The sequence below is a fragment of the Manis pentadactyla genome, chromosome 3 (assembly GCF_030020395.1).
Source record: "Manis pentadactyla isolate mManPen7 chromosome 3, mManPen7.hap1, whole genome shotgun sequence".
NCBI lineage: Eukaryota > Metazoa > Chordata > Mammalia > Pholidota > Manidae > Manis > Manis pentadactyla.
In genome coordinates this window covers 208,381,556-208,404,564 of record NC_080021.1, presented here as the reverse complement: position 1 = coordinate 208,404,564, position 23,009 = coordinate 208,381,556, and the positions used below count along the sequence as shown (strand labels likewise).

The 23,009-nt window shown below is 50.1% G+C and overlaps 1 protein-coding gene across 3 annotated transcripts in view; it reads right to left on the bottom strand.

Annotated features, from left to right (window-relative positions):
* Positions 1 to 23,009, bottom strand: part of GSN (gelsolin) — a 53,431-nt gene that overhangs the window by 13,395 nt on the left and 17,027 nt on the right. The window contains exons 1-6 of one of the 3 annotated variants that reach the window (XM_036915469.2): positions 13,261 to 13,449; positions 11,571 to 11,775; positions 10,309 to 10,463; positions 5,390 to 5,551; positions 3,671 to 3,820; positions 2,465 to 2,554 (exon numbers count right to left, since the gene is read on the bottom strand). In XM_036915469.2, the coding sequence (XP_036771364.1) occupies positions 2,465 to 2,554; positions 3,671 to 3,820; positions 5,390 to 5,551; positions 10,309 to 10,463; positions 11,571 to 11,775; positions 13,261 to 13,404 (906 nt within the window). In that variant the 5' untranslated portion in view covers positions 13,405 to 13,449. Of the gene's footprint in view, positions 1 to 2,464; positions 2,555 to 3,670; positions 3,821 to 5,389; positions 5,552 to 10,308; positions 10,464 to 11,570; positions 11,776 to 13,139; positions 13,179 to 13,260; positions 13,450 to 23,009 lie in introns of those variants that run through there. The other 2 variants (XM_036915471.2, XM_036915468.2) reach the window with 2 other exon arrangements.

The window sequence follows — 23,009 nt, the reverse complement described above, 5'->3', positions numbered from 1 at the left end:
ACATTCAGGTTTCTTTTTCCTTTTCTGCTTCGTCACAACCACATCTGTGACTACACACAAATGTCATGGAAACTGCATGCAGAGAGGGAAGGAGGAATAAAACACAGAATGTGGGGGTCAGTGGAGAAGAATTGTATGGCTGGCTGGGAAAATATTCAATATCATCAGTGAAAAGAAAGAAAGACAGAAAGAAGAAAAGAAAGGAAGGAAAGAAGGAAAGGAATAAAGGAAGGAAAGAAGAAGAAACAAAGAAATTAAAAGTTCTAAATGCATCAGACCCAGAATTGGAATATGGAATAAAAAATTGGGGAAATACGAATAAAATCTATAATTTTATTAACGGTATTGAACAAATGTTAATTTCTTACTTTTGACAAATATACTTGGTTAAGATGTTAAGGAAAAGCTGGATGAGGGTGTATGGGAACCCTCAATACTATCTTTGCAATTTTTCTGTAAACCTAAAAATTATTCCAAAATAAAAAGTTCATCGAATTTTTTAAAAGTGTGCCATACTAGTCAAAATTCAAAAGATTGACAATACCCAGCATTGACAAGACTCCGGGTAAATAAGCACTTTCAAACTCCCGGTGAGGGTAATTTGGGAGCCCTTCCTGAGTGCAGTTTAGTAGTATCAGAACTCTAACATGCTCTACACTTATTGAGTAATTACTATGCCAGGCCCTGTTCTAAGCCACTTATATCATTTACCTACTATAATAACTTACATAATTATAGAACTCTTTTAATCCTTGCAACACCCCTATGATAGTTCTCTGGCTATCCCCATTTTATTCCAGAGGAAATCAAGACACAGAGACATTAAGTAACTTGCACAGCTAGAGAGAACCAGACCGAGGATTCGAACCTAGGCAGTCAGACTCCAATCACTGCCTCTTTATTCATCCTTTGACCCAGCAATCCATGTCTGGGAATTTGGTCTTATGCCACACTTAATACAAATGCACAAAAAGGGACTGTTTGCAATCAGAAAAGGTGGATACATCCTAATGTCCATCAGTTAGAGGTCTGCTGGAATTCTCACATTCATTAAACAGAATACTATGTATTTGTGATAAAAGGCCACGTAGATGTCTACTACCAAAAGACATTCCTGACCAACCATGTTGAATGGAAAAAATAAGGACACAGAAAAGCACAATAGTGTGGATCCAAATTATATCAAATAGAGATGGAAAATACGTAATTAGACACAGAAAGATGTCATCTGGATGTCCTTTCATCAAATGGTAGCTGTGCAACTATGGTGACCTTTCAAAAGGGTGCAGGAGAGGCTGACTTTTTAAAAATTAAGCGTTGTTATTTTTGTAATTAAAACATTTTCAAAATAGTACTGGTTATCTTAAAGGAGTGAAATTGCTTGACTTTTATTTTCTTTTTACATTATTGAGTACTGTTACTATTTTTTTTACAACGAACAGGTATTACTTTATAATCAGAATGAAAATCTAGAATGTGGTTTGCCTTTACAGAGGATGAGAATCTGTACCCCATTTTGCTGCTTCTTTACCATAAATGAGCCTATGGCACAATGTGAGTGGCACGGGCTAGGCAGGGCTTTCTTCCAGAGTTCAGCCACAGGCCCAGAGTTCCTTAGCTTAAATAGCCTCAATTCAGTTTTAAGAATCAGAAGAAATTATAAATAAAGTCATTAAGTGTGGGCTCAAATTATCATGATTCAACTGTTCTTCTCCATTAATCAGTGATGAGGAATGTGGTGTGTGCCTTAAAAGAACGCTGTGTCTTAACCAAGGCCAGTTCCCACAACATAGTTATCTCCCCTATTGTGTTGTGCTGGGGAACGTTGCGGAGGGAGTTGTGCACTGAGATCACAATGAGCCAACGGTTGTATGCATGAGATCACCAACCGTCCTCGGATGTATTTGTGTGGTTAATAAATACGAGAGGTGCCCTCTCAGCACCACTCTTGAGCTGGTACGCCCTGAGTCCCCTGGCTGGCCTACTCAGGTCTTCGATATCTCATCGTGTCGCCTCCTTTATCTGCAAGTCGGAGACGGGGAGGAGGCCGATAATTAAGCATAACCCCCACCCAAAAAAAACACACACACCCATTTCTGTACTTTTTTCCAAGTTATTTTCCTAAAAAACTTCCATCTGTTTTCTCAGTGGACTCCTAGAAATCCTGCAGTTGACCTTACTGCCCTTCTCCCCACTTTACAGACTAGGAATCTGAGACCCAGAAAGAGGCCATGTGCTTGCCCAAGACCCCACGGATGAACATCACCCAGATGTGTCTGCAGTTGCCCCTTAATCTTGGTGCAAAGAGGCAACAGAAGGGTGTCTGGTGGACATGTATGGAAGTGGAGCCTATGCCCGGGACCTGCTTTGCTCAAGGTCTCATGGCAGTGGGGCTCCGGAAGATCAGGTCTCCTGCCTCCCTGTCCTGACCCCACACCCAGGGGACAGAGCAGCTGAGGCTTACCTTGTAGAGCTTGGCCAGCTTGCGGTTGGCAGCATCCTCCTTGACCGTGTCCTCGGTACCTGAGGGCAGAGCCGGCTTGGGGCCCAGCACCTGCAGGAGGTGCAGAGGTGGAAGAGGCGTGGCTGTGCGCTCCCAACAGAGCTCCTTCCCCAAGAAGGCAGAGGCCACACCCAGGCACCCACAGACCCTCCGCTTAGGGCGGGACCCCCGCCAGAGACATCCTGCACTTCATCACGTGCCCCCAGATCTGCCTGTCAAGTCCTTCCCTCCCGGTCGCCTGTCCCCAGGAGCTCCACAGGAACACCTCTGCCTCCGGGGCAGTCCTTCGGATATTTACTCTGCCATTTCCTCCTTGGCCTTCTGGGAATGATAAATATGACTACTGAACACCTTCCAGCACATGCCTTTGACAGATCTCACTTAATCCTCGCATCCTGCTAGGGGGCAGAGATTATCAGTTTCATTTTACAGAAGAGGAAACTGAAGTCCAGATGAAGCAACTTTTCCACACAGCTATGAGGTGGGTACTTTAGAATTTGAACCCGGATCCCTATGACTTCAGAGCCTATTTCCACTCCTCCATTCTGGGTTACCTCCAGCCTCAACAGCCCCTGATACTGCCCGTCTCAAGTCATGGTTGGTGTCCAGGCCCCTCCTCATAATAATCACCTTCTGTTCTCCTTTAAAACCAGAACTCAACGTCTGGAGAAGCAGGAGCCAAGTGCATGGAATGGAGCCCATGGCCTCCTTTTCACCAGTGAACTTTGCCTCTATTGATGTGTCCTCAAAGCACAATGGCTGTTAATGCCATCATGCAGTTGACTAAACGGGCTATAAACTACCAGGAATGGTCAGAAGAGAAAAGGCAGATTTGGGGCATTCGTCTCTTTCTGGTCTGGCTCCAGCATCAGGCTTGCCCTCAGAAGTGGCCATGACCCTCCTCCTCAGCTCCTTGGAGGACCCAGCCCTCCCAGCTGGCGGGTGTGGCTCACAACCCCAGCGTGCCCAGACCCTGGGATTCCAGCCCCACCTCCCAGGGGAGTCTGGGAGCTGCCAAGGAAGCTGCTCTTCCCCACTTCCTGAAGAGTTCCAGCTGGATGGAAAACAGATTCACCTCAAAATTGCCTAATGGATGGAGGAAGGAAATGAGCATCCTGTCCCCATACTCAGCCCCACTGTGCACCCCTGGGATGTGACCACAGGTACCTGGAGCATCGCCTCAGGCTCGGCACCCTCCTCAGTCACGGACACTTGGGCCCGGCCGCTCCGCTCATTGTCCCGGATGCCCTTGGACACCTGTGTAGCCTTCAGCCTCTCAAATCGGTTGCTGTTGGAGCCACACCATTGGTAGATGTTCTGTAAAACAGGGACCCCATGCAAGGCAGTGCCCCAAACTTCCTATAATCCCGGCCCAATGGCACTGGCCAAGGAGGAGCCTGTGGGGTATGTGTAAGCTCATCATGTTCTCTGCTTGCCCAGGTGAGGGCCAATGGATCATGCACATGCACACATTCAAGCAGAACAGGTGTGATCCACGCGCGCACCAGGTTACGTGAGGACAGAACTTTGAATATGTGCTTTTTCAACTACACATAGAATGTGTGTAAAAACCTTGCCCCACTTAGTGGGAGTGGAAATTGGTGCAACCACTTCAGAAAACCATTTGGTTGTAGCCACCAACACTTAGTATATCACTCTCCTATGATCCAGAAATCCCTCTTTAGGAATACACCCAAGAGAAGTGCCTTCATGTGTCCACCACAAGACCTGTGCAAAAATATTCAGAGTAGCACCACTTGGAATAGCCCCAAGCCAGAAACTACCCCAAGTGCCCATCAACTAATCTACTATAGAAAAGCTAAATAAATTATGGCGTGTCCACCCAATCAAATCTTACAGAGCAAGGAGAATGAACAGTCTATATGTAAATTTAATAATATGGATGGATGTCAGAAAGAGAATGGTGAACAAAAGAAAGTCAGATATAAAAAAGAATGATTCCATAAACATAAAGTTCAGAAACAGCCAGAATCACTCCATGCTGTTGAGAATGTTCAGGATAACAGTTACCCCTGGGGATGAAGGGACTGGGAAGACAGGAGGGGCTTTCCGGCAGCTGGTGATGTTCTGTTTCTTGATCCAGTTGTTGGTTACATGGGTGTGTGCACTTTGTGAAATCCATAAGCTGTACACTCAGGATTCACACACTCTTCTGCATACCTATTACACTTTAATAAGAAGCTCGCACTAAGTAAGTGTGTGGCTCTATTTGCATGGACATTATGCCACATGTATGTATGACATTGCAGTGGAATGTCTGGCCACGTCCGTTTGCAGGTATGAGTGTACATGGAGGAATGTGTGCAAAACATCATACAAGGTGCACTTAGGATAGTGCATCCCATGCACACTGCCACACACAAGTGGGCATGTGCAACACATGTGACACACACATATGTGGTCCTTGAACAACACATCAAGGTCCACATGTGTAGACACTCAGCATACACAAGTCCATGCCTGGTAGGCAAGAGCCTACAGTTTTTGCACACACCTGCTACATATTTATAAGTGAGTGACTGGATGTAAAAAGATGTGCATATGAACACAAGGTGCCAGGGAATGTATACACCAAGCAAAGTCCAAGTACACTGTGCATGAGGTCTTGTGCATGTGTGTGACAGGCTTGAGTCTACATGTGTGGGCACCTATGCATTCTGGACACATCTGTACTTGAGTCTTTGCAGATGTATCTGACTCATGCATGGGACACATGTGTGTGCAGGGGCTACTGTCCCTGTGGCTTGTCCTGCCTGTATATCGCCTGTCTTCACATGGGTGCATCCACCTCCCCAGAGCTAGGCCTGGCCTGGCCAGGCCAGGAGCATCTCAGTGACCCCTGGGAAAGGGCAGGGCAGGACTCACGTTGCCCAGGTCCAGGATGAAACAGTCGCCGTTGTTGAAGCTCTCCCAGGACACAGGCACCTCAGTGGCACGGACCACACGGCGCCCTTTGACCTGGAATAGTCTCTGCACCACCACCTCATTGGGCACCACGTGCCGAAAGCCTGATGCCACACCTCCTTTCTGTTGGGTCGAGGAGACAGTGTCAGTGCAGGGGAGCAGCTCCAGGGAAGCAGGTATCAAGGAAAGGGATAGGGGTGAGTTAAGGAAATTCTGGCCTGAGGGCCAGTGGCCTGCCAGCAGATTCTCTCTACCCAATGCACCTCGCTGCCACCCCTTTGAATTCATACTCCACTAACAAAGACCCCTGGGCCACTTGCCTGGATCAAAAAGCTGCAAACATTCCTTTCTCAAAACTAGCATTTCCTGAGGGATGTTCTAAGGAACTCTTTTCCCCTCAGATAGTCTCTGCACATGCCTTACATGATCTGGTTCCATGATCAAATAATCACCAGAAGTCCTCCTTACTTGCCCCCTGACTGTTACACAACGCACATCAGCACAGTAAAGGCTCGGAAAGTCCTCTGGTAAACAGTTCTCTGAATGGCCTTTAGTTCTGCACAGCATTTCCTCACCTTATTGAATCAAGAACTGCTTTTCTCCACCATATCCTGCAGGATGTGATCTGCAAACCCACTTGAGAAGTGCTAATCCAAGGCTTTCCCATCCTTCAAGGCTCTCGAGGAAGATGGCTCCAGCCCCCACCATCCCTCCTCTCTTCGCCTGCACAACTGCAGCAAGTCTCAACCAGCTGTGACTTTTAGAGAGAGCTGTGGATAGGCGCACTGATCTCAGGTTCAAGTCCCAGCCCAGCCACTGTGCTAGGTTACTTTGGGTAAGTCTCCTCCCCTCTCTGAGTCTCAGGCTTTTCCTTTCTGAAATGGAGGCACAATCCCCTGTTCTGCCACCATCTGCTGTTGTCACCAAGTCCCAGGAAAGAGGTTTTCAGGAAGGTTTCCCTGCAGCAATCAAAACTACCCTTGCCTTGGCAGAAAGTTAAGCCAGGGGACAAAGGTAGCGAGTTTAAATTGGGCTCCTATTATGGCTATGCTGAGCGATGCAGAAGTGTATGCAAGCTGACCAGGCCTGTGGTGCTGAGCATTTCACATGTCATCTATGAGGGAAGTGCCATTTTTCCCATCTTACAGATGAGGAAAGTGGAGCCCAGAGATGAAAGGACTTGCTTAAGATCTCACAACTAGTAAATGATGGAGCTAGGATTCAAAGCCAGATGTGAATTAATCTATAAGGCCCATATTCTTCCTCTAATACTGTTCAGAGCAAAGTACTTCGAGTAGAAATGTTTCCTGCTGTGAGTAGAGTGCTCCCTAGTGTCCCTTCTTGGTATCAGCATGAGGCCTTTCAAGAGCATCCCCTTGGGCTCAGAAGGCCTCTGCCAAGGTGCTCACAGAGCCCTTCCTTCAGCCCTGCTTCAAGGGCCCTCTCAATGGGGAGCAGGTGAGGAAGGGCACCTGGGGATGAAGATGCAATGCCCTGAGCTCACCTGGTAATGACCACAGAGACATGAAATGTAGTCCCCTCAAAGCCCCCCAGGTAGGGACTCTCATTATCCCACCTTCCAGGCAGGGAAACTGAGGTGTACAGAGATTAAGCTGCGTGCCCGTGGCCCCAGCTAATGGGCTCCAGTGCTGTTTTACCACAACATTCACCCCTCCCAGGATCTAGCCTCGTCCAAGTCTGCCAGCCCAGGAGCTCCTGAGTGTCTGTGGGCAGCCCTGACACAGGACCTCAGTTGGAGATAACGAGAGAGTGGGTATGCAAGGCTTTTCCAAAAGGTGCTGGAAGGTCTCACCGACCGTTTCCACGGATTCCTCAGAGACACAATGAGGAGATGGGGGAACAGAAAGACCTTTTTTTTAATACATCTCCAAAACATTTTACTTGTTCACGCATGCCTTTTATTTGTTATTAAAAAATAGACTTCTTTTTAAAAGGAAAGGGGTTGTTTTATATCATCAATCTCAGTTCTGATAAATTCTTTATATATGAACTCATAAAAGAATGTTTGATTTCTAATGATTGTGGACATGCATTTCCTGATTAGTTAGCTCCTCTAATCTTACCAAGCTAGGAAACTAGACTTGGAAAGATTAGTTAATGAAAAAATAAAATCACATTCTTGGAAGACACTAGTGGATTTACAAGCAGGAATTTTTAAAATTTTTACAATAATCTTTAGATTGATTATTGCTTTCAATAATCTAATCATTAGATGGACAGAGACTGGCATCAAATTATTTGAACAAAAGTCAATAGGATAAATTGTTTTAAAAGCCACTTTCCAAGTTAAAATGATGATAGATAGATAGATAGATAGATAGATAGATAGATAGATAGATAGATAGATCATATACACAGGTAGTTCAATATGTTCATATATATGAAAGAAAAATTATCTGCCATTTTTGGGGTAGATATCCAGGAGTAGAATCATAGGGTACTTTCTAAAATCCGTATTTATATAATGTTTGAAATTTTACAATAAACTTGTACTACCATTGTAGTCAAGAAATTTTAAAAAGCTATAAAATTTTGCATTTTTTAAAAAATGTTAAACTGTTTATAAAACAAAAAGTTATTGATTTGAACTGGTCCCCTCCACTCTCTAAACTCAGAGTTCCTTATCTAAGAAATGGAAGGGAGGACCGGGAGGGTTCAGGTGATTCTGTGGGTTTCCCAATGCGTTCTTTGCCCAGTTCAGTTTGAGCAAAGGGTTTCAGACAACCCAGCCTCGAGGGGTCTCTAGGGTTCTGAGAATTGAGGAGGAAGTGGAGGAAGAGAGATCAGTGGATTCTGGAAAGGGCAGTGACTTTTAAGGATTTGGGGGTTGCTGACCAAGATGGGGCAAGGCCCTATGACGATCCTTTCTAGTGGCTCCTGTCCCCTCCCTGCCCCTTCTCACACCCTGAGGACAGAACTGGCTCTGAGGAGAAGGCTTTCACAGGAACAAGTCTTGCATAACAAGCTCTGCTCCTTGGGGATCTATAATTGATGAGGGCACCAGGCCAAGAACCTTGGGCTAGGCCTGCCAAGTGTGGGGGCGGCTGGAGGACTTGCAGAAGGTAGAACACAGGACTGGCCTTGGACCTCACATGTCCACCAGGAGCCAGACCCTTTCAGGATTAAGTCCCAAATCCGGTCCTGGGTGGGGTGCCCCACCTCTACCCCTGGAACATACTTCAGAGTATGGCCCAAGAACACACTGGAAAAATCACTGGAGCTGGGGAAGGTTTACTAAACATGTAGACTCCTAGGCCCTTATCTGAGCTAAGACCAGACACCAGGGAGTCTTGAAATGTCCACTGTGAACCAGCTCTGGGCTAGGCCCTGCACAGCAGGGTTTGAATCCCGGCTCCATCATTTCCCTGCTGTGTAAGTGGCTTAACATGTTTTTTGAAAAGTTAGGTGGCTGCTGTCCATACAGCAGCAACAATAGGCAGGCACTCTTGTCAGGGCCTCAATAAATGTTTGCTGTATGAATGACAAACGGGGAGTGTGAGGCACACACCCAGACACCTGTGACAGGACCAAAGCCTCACAGCATTTAGAGGGGGTAGACTGGGGACTTCATCCTCACTCACTGTCTGACTCCCAGTCAAGTGCTCTTCCACTTGCTGCTCCAGGAGCTGCGAAAAGGCTTAGTCCTTCTCCAGCTCAGGAGCCTCACTCCCAACCTTCTCATCTCTCCTTCTTCGACGTACCAAGGCTGCTGAAGGGGCTGCGGGATCAAGGCAGAGCTCAGCAGGAAGAGCTGCGGCACAGGTAAACTAGCAGACGGGGACTGCTGGGCAGGCTCCAGGGACTCCAGCCCAACTCCACCCAGCCTGGCAAGGCCCTGTTCCCAGGACACACCCTGCCCTTTGCTATCGGAGCCTCACTGGCGCTTTCCCATCATCCAAAACCCTTTGCTTCACCTGGACAGACAGGGTCACCACCCTCTTGACACAGAGTACCCTGAGGCCCAGAGAGGGACAATGACTTCTCTAAGCACATCAGCAACACAGACGGGGCTTGATCCCTCTCCAAGAGCCCTGCTCACAGGGAGCAGGCTGGTGCAGTAGAAAGAATGCTAGCCGTCAGATCTGGGTTCCAGACCCGGCTCAGGGACTGATTTGCTGTGTGACCCTGAGCCAGTTGTTTAGCCTCCATGTGCCTCAATTTCCCCTCCCTCCCTTAAAATAAGAGATCTGGACTCAGACCCTAAGGCCCCTCTGGCTATCAGAGCCTGTGATCCCCTCCCTATCCCAGCCAAAGAGAACTCCAGCTTTGCAAAACTACGGCTTTCCCTGAGCCCTTCTAAGCTGAAACACCCTGTCGCACGGCCTCTCAGGGCTCCAGGCTGGGCTTTGCTCAGCCCCGCCTGGCTGGCAGTTGGGGAGAAGAGCTCTGTGTTGGCTCAGACTCTTCATAGCTCAAGGTCAAGGGATTCTAATGAACATAGAGAGGAATGTGATCAAGGGTGCCCCTTCAATACCAAACATGGGGCCCCCTGTTGGCAGGGCCTAAGAACTAAGAGGTGCAGGAACAGAACTAGACCCAAGCCCCAGGCAAGCGAGGGTCTAGGTTTCCACCAACGGATCACCTCTCACTGTTGGGGCTAGGAAGACAATCCTGTGAAGTGGTGGAGAATTTTCTTCTCTCCATTTTAAAAGACCACAGGCTCAGAGAGGGATCATGATTTGTACAAAGTCACACAGTCAGGAAGGGTCGAGGATTCAAACCCAGGACTAGCCAACTCCAAAGGCTGAGCTCTGACCTGTCTGCCCACACCACCCCCAAGGCTGAAAGACAGGGGGACCTGAGTGAGCCCTGCCAGTGGTGCATCTGCCCCTGCTGCCCTGGACCTACCTTGTACTTACCTTGTACTTGAGGCCAGACTTGAAGTAGCCCAGGAAGGTAGCTGACTCAAAGCCCTGGACTTCACGGTGCTGCACAGCCCGACCATTCAGGTAGTCATCCAGCTGCACAGTAAAGATGGCAGCTGCCCCGCTCTCGTCCTGGCTGCACTCATTGCCTAGGGGATGTCAGAGCAACATGAACCTGGCTTCCAGAAAGTGGTCCCAGCCTCCCATTGAGGAGACTGGAGGCCCCAGTCCTGCCCTGACCTGGCTGTGGAAGCTGGGCAAGCCCCTGCCTCCTATGAGCCTCAGTTAATCCTTCTATATAATGGGGAAGGTAGGAGGCTGGGCTCCATGGCTTCTAAGAGTCCTCCAGCTGTGACACATTGCCCCACACTCACTCTTTGCCCTCCATGAGCATGAGCTCAATTCAAAAATTAGGCAACTGATTAAAATAAGCCAGGCAGAGAAAGACAAGTACCAAGTGATTTCACTCATCTGTGGAGTATAAGAACAAAGCAAAACTGAAGGAACACAACAGCAGCAGACTCACAGAACCCAAGAATGGACTAGTGGTTACCAGAGGGAAGGGAGGTATGAGGGGATTAAGGGGTATTATGGTTAGCACACATAATATAGGATGGGGGGCACAGGGAAGGCAGTATAGCACAGAGAAAATAAGTAGTGACTCTATAGCATCTTACTACGCTGATGAACTGTGACTGCAATTAATATGGGGGGACTTATAATATGGGTGAATGTAAAAACCACAATGTTGCTCATGTGAAGTCTGAGCATAAGATTGTATATCAATGATACCTTAATAAACTAAAATAAAATGAAATAAAAAAATTAGGCAACTGAGGCACAGTGAGGGGGCAGAACTTACAGAGTCACACAGTGAGCTGTGGAGGGACTCCAGGCCCCCGTTTCTGAAGGGCAAACTGGGGTGTGGCTGGAGCTGAGCCAGGGAAGCTGTGCAGCGGGTTCAGAGTCCCCAAGTCACCCCAGTTCTGAGTGTCACAGTAACTTGTTCAATCCTCACAACACTCCTATGCAGTAGTATGGCACTATCACCTTGTCCCCTTTACAGAGACACTGAGTGACTTGCCAGAGGGCAGAGCTGGGGCCAAACTCAGGCAAGCTGGCTCTAGAGTAGGAGGACACGTAACCAACAGCCACGAGCCTGGCTCACACTTGATGCTCAACAGTCCCTTGATTCCCATGGATGCTTTCCGGCCTGTGCTTTACAGGGGAGGGACTGAGGCAGGAGCTGGCCTCACCCAGCCAGTAGTGGAGGTCATACTGCAGGTTGCCATTCCTCAGCTGCACCGTCTTCAGGATGACATAGGCGTCGCCTGTGAAGAAGTCTCCATAAAGGTTGGGGGGCACAGGCACCAGGTCGAACTTCTCCACACGCCAGATCTGCAGGCCGGGCTCCTTCCCCGCCTTCAGGAACTCGGGGTGCTCCACCACCATGCTGCTGGGCTAGAAGAGACAGGGTGGGGCCTGAGCGGGGGCAGGAGCCTTGGTGGGGAGACACCCCAGGGCATGAGGGAGGGTGGTTTCCAGCCCCAAGAGCATCTCACTTGAGCCTCTGACTCTCCCCACCCCCTTCGGGGCCCCCTGACTTGGTGAGTGAGGAAACAGGGCCGAGTTTAGGCGCCAAACCCTGTCCTGAGCTGCTGAATCTGTCTCCCACTCAGCTCCCCGGTGATGGAGGGACTGAGGCTCTACCTCGTTTTCCCTTCCCTCCTTCGCGCCAATTGGATGGGGCAACTGAAGCACAGACAGGGGAAGGGATTCTGCCAAGGACCCACAGCTAGGAAATGGCACAGCACGAATTGCTCTAGGCTCCCAGAGCACAAGCTCTGGGTCCATGGGGAGGCCTCCTCAGGTGGTAAACCTGTGGGTCCCCAGGGGCTCAGTGTGTTTCCTTCTAGCATCCTCAATGGCTCTGAGATAATAGAAGGGTCCTCGGAGAGTTCACTATCCAACCCCATTCTGCAGATAGGGAAACTGAGGCCCAAAAAGGAAAGGGGGCTGTCCCAAAGTCACAAAGCCTGTGTCTGCTTTTGTTCTTTGGAAGATTTCCCATGCCCCAAATATGTCCCCATCACACCCCCAAGAAGAGCCTAAATGACTGAGCCCAAGTGGCCTCCTGCGCTGTTTGCCTCCTCCCTCCTGCCCCCCAAGCCCCACCCCCAAATTCCATTTCTTGGAAAAGGCAGAAGGATGCAGCCGGGGTCTGCAGGAGCCTGTTGGAAAGGAGGTGGTCAAGGATGGGGGAAAGGCACCAGACATGCAGCAGGGTAGAGGCGGAGCAGAGCGAGAAGGTTAGCCTGGAGCTGGAGGACATAAATCAGCAGGGGCGCAGTTCACCGCTGGCCGGAGGGCAGGTCTGATGGAAGAAGTCAAAACTAGACAGGAGAACTCAGGCAGAGGGGAGGAGAGACACAGAAGGGAAAGAGGGGAGGAGAAGGAGAAGCCAGACAGGTCGGAGGAGACATCAGACAGGGGAGAATAAATAATAGTAATGACAATAAGCAGGCAAAGAAAAGATAATACAAGAAAGAGGGGGGAAATATTGGACAGGGAGGAAAACCAAATGAGAAAAAGAAATCTAAAATGGACGAAATCCGAAAAGGGAAAGAGAAATCGGGCAGAGAGAAGGAAAAATTAGACGGGGAATTGGAGAAATCAGCCTCAGAGATGGGTAAGAAATGAGAAGGCGGCGGGGAGGGAAAAAGAAATCCGGCCAAGGTGAGGTGAGCCGAGGGAGGGGAACAGCCAGGCCCCCGAGGCTTCCACCCCCATCCACGGGCGCCCCGGAAGCAGCAAGAGATACTTACAAAGCAACAAAACAGTTTTTCCATTCTAGACCTGAATTACTCCCCTTTTCCTAGCGCTGTATCTGCAAGAACTTACAATAGAGAGTTACTCCGGGAGCCCCCGGGCCCCCCGGGCACTCACCCGCGCCTCGGGCACCCGCCCCTGGGGCGCCCGCGCCTGGGCGGCCCCCCGCGACCTGGTGGCCGCGCGGGCCGGTGGCGACAGCGCGCCCAGCGCCAGGACCAGCGCGCCCAGCAGCGCGAGCGCGGGGCGCCGCGGAGCCATAGCAACGACAACGGCGGAAGACCCAGCCGGCAGCCGCGGGCTCCGCGTCGCCGACCTTAAGTAGCCGTCGGCCCAAGCCGGGGACCGCCCCGCAGGGAGGGCTCAGGGCAGGGCTGGGGGCTGGGTCCCCGCGGGCCCGGAAGGGGCGGGGATCTGACCTGGATTTGGGAAGCATCGGGGATCCCACAGGGACCGACCCGACTGGGCTTGGCTGCCCCTTCACTCCAGCTCCGGGGCGGAGACCAGGCACGGCGCCTGGCCCACAGCCGGCGCTAACTCGGTGCACGCTAACCGGGCGCACGCACGACAGGAGGGGAGCGCAGCGCAGCCCGCCGTGTGACCCCTGCAAACTCCCTCCGCTCTCCGCACTAACTTCTTCAGCAAAAAATAACATGAACTGACAGTTGTTGAAGGCTTTCCACACCTGGGAAGGCTGACACATCATAACCGCCTTTACAGTGTGGGTGCTATGGACAGCCCCATTTTACAGAGGAGAACACTGAGTGCAAAACGGCCAAGTAGCTTGCACACAAGGGGCCACGGAGCAGCCAAGCTCCGAACTCAGACCGTCTGGGTGGACGGGCCCACCTGAGGGCAGTAGAGGGGGGCTTGCCTTCCCTGGACCCAGAGCAAGCAAGACTCTGGGCCGCAGACCTCTGAACTGCGACTGCGGCTCCTACTTTACTCAAGAGTGCCCTTTATTCTTCTTTTTTAAAAGTTTTATTTTTAAAAAGCTTATTTTTTATCAAAATGTAAAGCCACATATCTGTGGCTTCTCTCCAGGGGCAACCACTTCTCTCTACCTCCTTTAGCTGATGCTGTCAGAGCTTACCTTCGTGTCTTAAATAACAAGCCCGTGTTGCTTCTCATAGCTGGTGGTGGTGGTTTTGCTGGGGGTGGGGGGGTGGGGGGCGCAGTTTTTTGTTTTGTTTTTCAGTTTTAGGTCCTACCTGTTGGCTCCCCTTGGGGAGCCAGTCTCTTCCCCCCACTCCCAGGCTCCCTTCCCAACCCTCCACTCTCCCACTAGAGGCACAGTCACTGGGAGAAGTGCTCATAAGATTGACCGACGCCAGCTTCCCACCTCTACCACCCTTTCTTCTCCCTGCCACCCGCCCGCGCCCACTCTGCTGGACCCAACTTCTCTTCCCAGGTTCTCTGCATCCCAGATCTCCCCACTCCCAGCAGCCTGGTGCAAATATAGGAAAGAGAATTGGGAAGTTAGAGACCTGGGTTTAATTCCTGCTTCCACTCTGGGTAAGTTATTTTCTTTTTCTGTGCCTCCATCTTCTCATCTACTAAATGGATACAGTAGTTGCTGAGGATTAAATCAGCTTCAGTGAAAATGGCCTGGCCTGCAACTAGGTAAATGGGACTTCCTGTGCCCCCCTCCCCACAAGCTCCAGTCACCATCCCAGCTCCTCCTGGAGCTCAGCTTCTATCTAATCACGCTGCACTTTGCCCTCTACCACACACAACTTCAGTCCACTTAAAAGGGGAATGTGGGTCAGATAAAGGGCTAAGGGAACACACAGAAAGGAAATAATTCAGACTGCAAGGATTGTCAGAAGGCCTCATGGAGTAAAGGACTTGTGACCTGGGCCTTGAAGGAGACGGAGGAGGCAGACTGAGAAGAAACAGGATGCCAGGGGAGGGAACAGCACGGGCAGAGGGCAAGCTAACCCAGGCCACATCCAGGGAATAAATAGGGTCTAGTCTGAAACACAGGGAGCAAGAGATAAGGCTAGAGAGTCACAGGGGCCGATGGGATACTCTGAAGAGCCTGACCTTTATGCCAGTGTCTGTGAGGAGAGAGATGCCAGGTCCTTGGGGCTGTGTGTGTATAGCTGTATGCATTCTCTGGGCCTGCGGAGCCTGCAGTGGGCCAGGACTGGCCTAAATTCACAGAGCTCTTCCCTCTCCCTGGGCCTTTGGAGGGTTATAAAAACCCCACAGTTCTCACATGTTCCTCACAGAGGTATAAACCGGTTTCACCTCTCTGGATAGCAATGTTACTATCCAAATTCCAAACACACAATGCAATAAGAGTTCCACTTCCTTCAGTATTACTTACAGAGGAACACAAAAATATATGTGCCAGGATGTTCACTGAAGCATTGTTTGAAGAAAACTGGAAAGGACCCAAATGTCCTGGCTAAATAAATTATGGAGCCGCCATACAATGGACCTCTCTGCAGCTGTGAGAAAAGAATGAGCTAGATCTGATTGCACCTGACATACAGAAGGCATTCAGTAAGCACAGCGAGGTCTCCAAATGCAAAAAGCAAATTGTACAACAACTATAGTAGGGCTCCTCTCCTCTTTTTGTAACTGTATCTGTTTCTGCACACATCCTTCATCCTTAAAAAGTCAGAGGTGCAACACCAAACTACCAAGGTGGTTTGCTAGAAAGGGATGAAGGGGGACAATTTCACTCTCAAACATTGCCCTGGCTGCCCGAAGGCTAGAGTAAACACCCAGATCACTGCCATCAGCAGTACAGAACATTTTAGGGTGATGAAAACATTCTAACAGTGGATTATGGGGATGATTACACAGCTGAAAAAGCTACTAAAAATCATAGTTCGGTACACTTATAATGGGTGAATTGTTATGGTATGTAAATTATACCTCAATGTACTTGCATGATAAAAAAAAAAACATGTGCTAAATAATCCAATTAAAAAATGGGCAGAGGAGCTGAATAGACAGTTCTCTAAAGAAGAAATCCAGATGGCCAACAGGCACATGAAAAGATGCTCCACATTGCTAATCATCAGAGAAATGCAAATTAAAACCACAATGAGATATCACCTCACACCAGTAAGGATCGCCACCATCCAAAAGACAAACAACAACAAATGTTGGTGAGGTTGTGGAGAAAGGGGAACCCTCCTACACTGCTGGTGGGAATGTAAGTTAGTTCAACCATTGTGGAAAGCAGTATGGAGGTTCCTCAGAATGCTCAAAATAGAAATACCATTTGACCCAGGAATTCCACTTCTAGGAATTTACCCTAAGAATGCAGCACTCCAATTTGAAAAAGACAAATGCACCCCTATGTTTATCGCTGCACTGTTTACAATAGCCAAGATATGGAAGCAACCTAAATGTCCATCAGTAGATGAATGGATAAAGAAGATGTGGTACATATACACAATGGAATATTACACAGCCATAAGAAAAAAACAGATCCTACCATTTGCAACAACATGGATGGAGCTAGAGGGTATTATGCTCAGTGAAATAAGCCAAGTGGAGAAGGACAAGTACCAAATGATTTCACTCGTATGTGGAGTATAAGAACAAAGGAAAACTGAAGGAACAAAACAGCAGCAGAATCACAGAACCCAAGAACGGACTAATAGTTACTAAAGGGAAAGGGACTGGGGAGGATGGGTGGGAAGGGAGGGATAAGGGCAGGGAAAAAGAAAGAGGGCATTACGATTAGCATGTATAGTGTGTGGGGGACACGGGGAGGGCTGTGCAACACAGAGAAGACAAGTAGTGATTTTACAGCATCTTACTACGCAGATGGAGAGTGACTGTGAAGGGGTATGTGGGGGGTACTTGGTGAAGGGGGGAACCTAGTAAACATAATGTTCTTTCTGTAATTGTAGATTGATACCAAAATAAAAATTAAAAAAATAAAAAAACATGTGCTATAGGGTTTGAAACTATTTACAAGTATTTATCCAATGTACTTAGGTTATTTTTTTAAATAAACCATTGATCTAAAAATAATATTTGAATAATAATAATAATACCACTTCAAGTGATGCCTGTTCATTAGACAATTTGGAAAATCCAAACAAGTGGGAAAAAGAGATTTCCTTGGCATCTCAGCCCCCAGAGTGAACCTGAGCTGGCAGCTGGCCCAGCCAAGCAGTCCCCTTGTGGAACTATGTCCCAACCTGCCCAGTTGGTGATTAACAGAGGGCTGCTGTGGCTTGGCCTTGTCCCCAAGGGTCACTGACCACCAGCCCAGGGTCACTGGTCCCCAGGTTAAAGATCGCAAAGGCCCTGCAGCTTTGCCCCTCACACAGCTCTGCAGCCTGGTCCTCGGGACTGGAGACCTGCTCAGCAGACCCTGGGTCCTGCCCTCGGGGAGCCTATAGCTGGAAACTCTCACTACAGGGCAGTGATGTGTAGAGACTGTGAGAGGGACAACACAGTCTTCCTCTGCTCCCTGCCTGGAAGAGGAGGGTTCAGGAGAGCAGGGGGGATTTGGGTGCAAAGAAAGACCCCCAGGTAGAAAGGTAGATGCCTCAGCGCTAGGCCTGCCTCTGTCATTAACATCCTGGGTGACTCTGGACAAGTCACTGTCCCTGTCTGGGCCTCAGTCTCCATATGCAAAAGACAGGGTAAACACCAAAGCTCTGACTCTGAGCTCATTCCCAGCCCCAGCATTCCCACTGCTGCGCAACCACATCTAGAACCTCTGAGTTCATGTCTCTGAGCCTCAGTGTTCCCATATGTAAAATAGGGGTGCTGGACCAGGTCCACTCTACAGGTCCTTCTGAACCAGATAGTCCAGGGCCTTGCTGGGCAGAAGGAGGCACCATGGTCACTGACGGCAGCACGTCCCTCCCTCCGGGTCCAGACATACATCTCTGGGAGAAGAGAGGCAGGAAAGGAGGTGTGGGGGTCCAATACTGAGTCTTCTCACAATGAGGAGAAACGGGCATTAAAGTTCCTATTTTACAGAGGGAGAAACTGAGACAGAGTCACTCAGCTGGGAAGAGGCATCACTGAGATTCCAACATAGGCCTGGCTGTCTCCCATCCCCAAGCTGTGTCTGGGGGTATCAAGCAGGGCCTCCTACACCATCTAACCCGGGAAGGGAGCCATAGGGCCTTTCCAGGGAAAGGGCTGCAGTTGCTACATCAGTCAAGCCCACACCATGCCTGGGAGCCAGGAGTCTCTGGGGCAGTATGCCCACCACACATGCCAAGCTGGGGCAGGCTACCCCAGGAAAGCCCGCTAGCATTCCACACGCCTGTGTGAGTGCCCAGGACAAAGGCATGTCCCGGGAAGATCCCCAGGCTGTGGCCACTGAGTGGAGAATGGACCAAGGCACCTATGCTCTGTCCCCGGCCCTCGGGTCAGCCATGATTGGTTCCTCTGACAGGATGCAGCCCGGCTCTGCCGCCACTTGCTATGTGAGCATATCCTTATCCTTGACCTTCTCTGGACTTCAGAGATACCACTGAACTCAGATCTTGGGTGTTCTTGGCTCCTGCCCCGCACCACACACATAGTAGGCAGCTTTTCAGTGTCAGTCACAGGAAGGAACTGTACAGCCCACATCCATCCCCCATAGTTGGACCCAGGACCCCCACAGCCAACTCCAGCCCTGCTCCCTCTGTGATGTTAGGCTCTGGGCCTCCCAAAGCAGCTACCGGAGATGGGAGGCGGTGGCCTCAGCCTCCACCACTGGGTCACAATGTACAGAAGGTGTTGGCCGGGCCTGGAAGACACCACCCTGTTCTTTTCTCTTCATGACAAACACTGTTTTTCTTGATTTCCCAGGCAGCCAGCCACTCATGGGAAGCCCTCTCTTTCAGCTTGTTTGCCTTCTGGCTCACTGCTGTTCTCTGGCTCCTCCTGGGAACACCCCCCACCTCTCTGGCCTGGGAGTTTGATATTTGGGACAATGGTCAGTAAATAGAGAAGCCAGTTGTGAAAACCCAGGGAACAGGACAGGGCCTTAGTGAGGTCTGAGGAGCCCTGTGGACTTGAAAGAACGTATGTTTTAGAATCTGGGAGACTCAGCTCCTGTGATCAGGGCTTCAGTTTCTTTAGCTATACAATGGGGAGGATGATACCTTTTCTTGAACTGTCTGGTTTCTTTGCACATGGACCTTTGTTGAGCATGTGAATACCATGTGACAGCAGTGTGGTAAAGGGAAAGGTTATAGATTTCATAGGGAGATTCTTAAGTTGAGCACTGGGCTGTGTGACCTGGAGCAAGTTACTTTCCCTCACTGAGCTCAGATCAGTCTTCTATAGATAGGGATGGTGATGCCCAGTTGCTCTGGTTGGGAGCTCTGGAGCAAGACTGTTGGAATGCACTACAGCATAAGACTTAGAGCAGTAATGTTCATTAGTCCATCCTCTCTTTGTAGACAATAACACCAAGAACAAAAGTATGACTTTGAGACATTGCATAGCAGGTACCTGGCAGAGCAAACGTAGAACCCAGGTCTCAGCTCCAGGGCCAGAGCTGAGGTCTGAGCCCATGACATGATAGGACTCCCTGTAAGAGCCAGCTGGACTGCTGCCTTGGCCCAGTCTATCCTGGGTGTGGACAGCTGTTGGGGAGGTGGCCAGTGAGACTTGGCTGAAGCCACTTCCAAGAGGCCAACTATCCCAGGGACCAGAGCCACTGGCCGTTTCCCAGCTTCTGGAGGCAACCCAACCTCCTGATGAAAGCCAGGGCAGGCCATTCAGAGGGGACCTGGCCCTGCTCCTTCCTGACTCCATGACATGAAAACAGCTAGATCTGGCCACGGGAGTGAGCCCTGCATCCTTTCTGCCAGGGTCCACTTCACAGTCTGTCTCTTTTTTCCTGGGAGGCTTGAAAGGCCAGCAGCTGGGGCTGCAAACAGCTGCAAACAATTGTTTCCTAGCACCCTCAGCACCCTGCAGCCCACTGATGGAGGAGGCCAGACATAAACACAAATCAGCAGCAGGGCAAAGAGGCCCAACTGTGGCCATGGGAGCAGCAGAGGAAGGGGACACAGTCTTTATGAACAAACCACCTAGGGAAGTGGAGCCTATGGTGCCCCAGCTAGAGCCAGAGTGAGCAGAAGTCATGGCAGGCAGCTCCCTGCCACACAGAGGAAGGGCTCTCCAAGAGGGAGAAAAACACTGTGCATGATTATAGGAAGGGTCCCACCAGGAGAATCTGGGCTGAATTCCCTGCCCTGCCATTTCCTAGCTGGGTGGCTCTGAGGATGTTGCTTCTGCTGTCTGAGAGTCAGTTTCCTCCTCTGTAAAATGGGATTATAATACCTTCGTCCTAGGGTTGCTGTGGGAATTTAATAATGTAAAAATAATTTGAGGCTCAACACAGTGCTTGGCACAGACTAGCACCTATACAGGAAGCTGGGATTGTTGTTCACCAGAGGCTTGGGAAAGTTTCTGTCTCTCTGAGACTCAAGTTCCTTATATATAAAATGGGGGGAAATGCCTTCCTCAAAGGTGAGTGGAGAGGATTGGATTACACCATGAACAGAGAAGAGCCTAGGACCGTGCGTGGCATAAAATAGATGTTCAAAAATGCTGCTTCCCTAGAGCTCCTCTTTTCTTATTTCCTGGTCCTGTATCATGAAACCAAACCATGCTTTGGGCATCTGTGCTCACCCTGCCCCTGCTGGTCTGGTTGCTTCCTAGTGTGAATGCTTTTATGCCAACAAAAGTTTTTTAGTTTTGCCACAGTTGATCAAAGTTCAAGCCTTAGAGTAGAAGTCTGTTGCCCTGACTGACTCCAATAGGATTTATCAACAACAACAACAACAAATGCTGCTTCCCTTCCCCCTCTTCCAGAGAGAAATGAGCTGCGCAGTGGTGAGCCAGCCAAGAGGACTCGGGGACAATCCCTACAGTGGGCGGCGGGGAGTGGGAGGGCAGCGGAGATGGGCAAGTGGCCCTCCTGCAATACTTGGACCTCCTCCTCTATAAAATGGGGTGATGATTCCTATCCTGAGGGGTGTCTGGGACAATTAAAAGCACCCCTGGCACCATGCTCAGCATATAGCAGGTGCTCAATAACCATAACACCCAAAGACGAACTCCCAGAGTGTATTCAGGCTCTGCACACGTACAACTCACTGGCCCCCGTACTCACGCTTGACCTCTACATCTGTGTCCTTTCATCCAAAACGGGCGGGCTAGAGGGTCCCAGCCAAGGGCTAGAGACCAGAATGACTGCTGGTGCCAAGAATGGGGGTGGGGGCACCTCAGGACAGGGCCTCGAGCCAGCACCTAAAGAGCCTGCCTGTCGTCCTACCCACTCCATGAGTCTCTCCTTATGATGCCCTGCCCTCTCCTCTGGTCTGTTCCCCACAAAATCCCACTATTCGATCCCAGTCTTAGCACTGAATTCCTGGGGACCCTGGGCAAGTGATGCAATCTCTCTGAGCCTGTGTCGTTGGGTCTAGAATGGCCAGCCTATCTCACAGGCTTCCCAGAACTTGATACTAGGAAAAATCAGTTATGGAAAAACTACATATGCTAGAGCATGATTAGAGAATCTTTGCAATTTATCTCAAACTCTTATCTACAACAGAACTTCAAAGATATTCAAAGATAGTTTTTACTGTTACTAATCCTTTTAATTTTAATGGTTGTTTTTTTAAGTACTTTCCCTTCTTAAATATAAACAGAGGTATAGTACTGGAACATTTTTGTTCCTTAAGCATAATCATAACCAGCTGTTAGAAGTAAATTAAATCTAGCACACAAAACACAGTGTTGGGCACAAAGTAGGGCTCTGGGATGGGTGCTGTCTTCTCTCCCCAGGAGTGCTCCTGGCCTCACCCCCAGCCAGGCACCTGCCCCAACATCTGCATCATTCTCCAGGTGCCTGTCCCTCCAGCGGCTTCCAGAACCCTTTGGGACACTCTTAGAGGCAGAGCCTAACCAGTGTCATCCCACCAGCCAGTACATAATGGCTGAGGCCAGAGCTGAGATACTCAGCCCCACACACTCCCTACTTTACATTCACTTCCCACTCCCACCTCCCAGCAACTGTCCTGGCCCAGGGACCCCATCTTTCCTCCGGAACCACTGCACTAGCTTTCTCCTTGCCTTTAACTCTCCCATCATCCACAGAGATGGCATCATTCCCCACTCAAGACCTTTCCCTGGCCCCCAGCACACACTGGGTCAGGTCCCCCAGGCTTGGTATTTAAGGCCTCTCCAGGAGAGCTGGGGTCTAACTTGCCCCTGCCTCTGACTGTATGACCCTGGGCAAGCTCTGTGCCTCTCTAAGCCTCAATCTCCTCATGGGGCTGGTTTGCAGATGAGACACAATATGGCAGTGAGTGCCAGACACTGGCAGGGCTCAGGGAATGCCAGCCTGGAGCCACTGCCTCCCCCCACACCTCCATCCCCTCCGCCAGCAGCTGGTACCAATCCGCTCCTCAACCCAGCAGGGCAGGCTCTCTCCCCTGAGCCCCTGAGCCTCGGAATGCAGACATGCTTGCAGCCAGCTGCGGCAGCCAGGGAGGGAAGCAGGAGGGAGGGCTCAGCTCAGAGGAAAATTACCGGCTCTGGCCCAGCCAACACTGGAGCTCACAGCTGCCTCTGAGACAGGGGATCTGGGGGCCTGGCAGGCTCTTCCTGAGCATGGACTTGGCCCCAAGCCTTGACCCAGGTGTGAGCTGGTGCGGTAGTGGGTGGTTCCCTGGGTCCCACTCCTCTGGGACACTCCCACTCTTTGGCATCCGAAGAGACAGGAAGGAGGAGGCAAAAAACAGACCGGCCTTTGTGAGAGGAGAAAACTGGCTCCTGCTGCTGCGAGCTGGGTCCCCCGCCACTGACATGCACCAGGCCCCTTGTGGCCCAGGAGGCTGCTCCGCTGCTGTGCCTCAAGCCCTGTA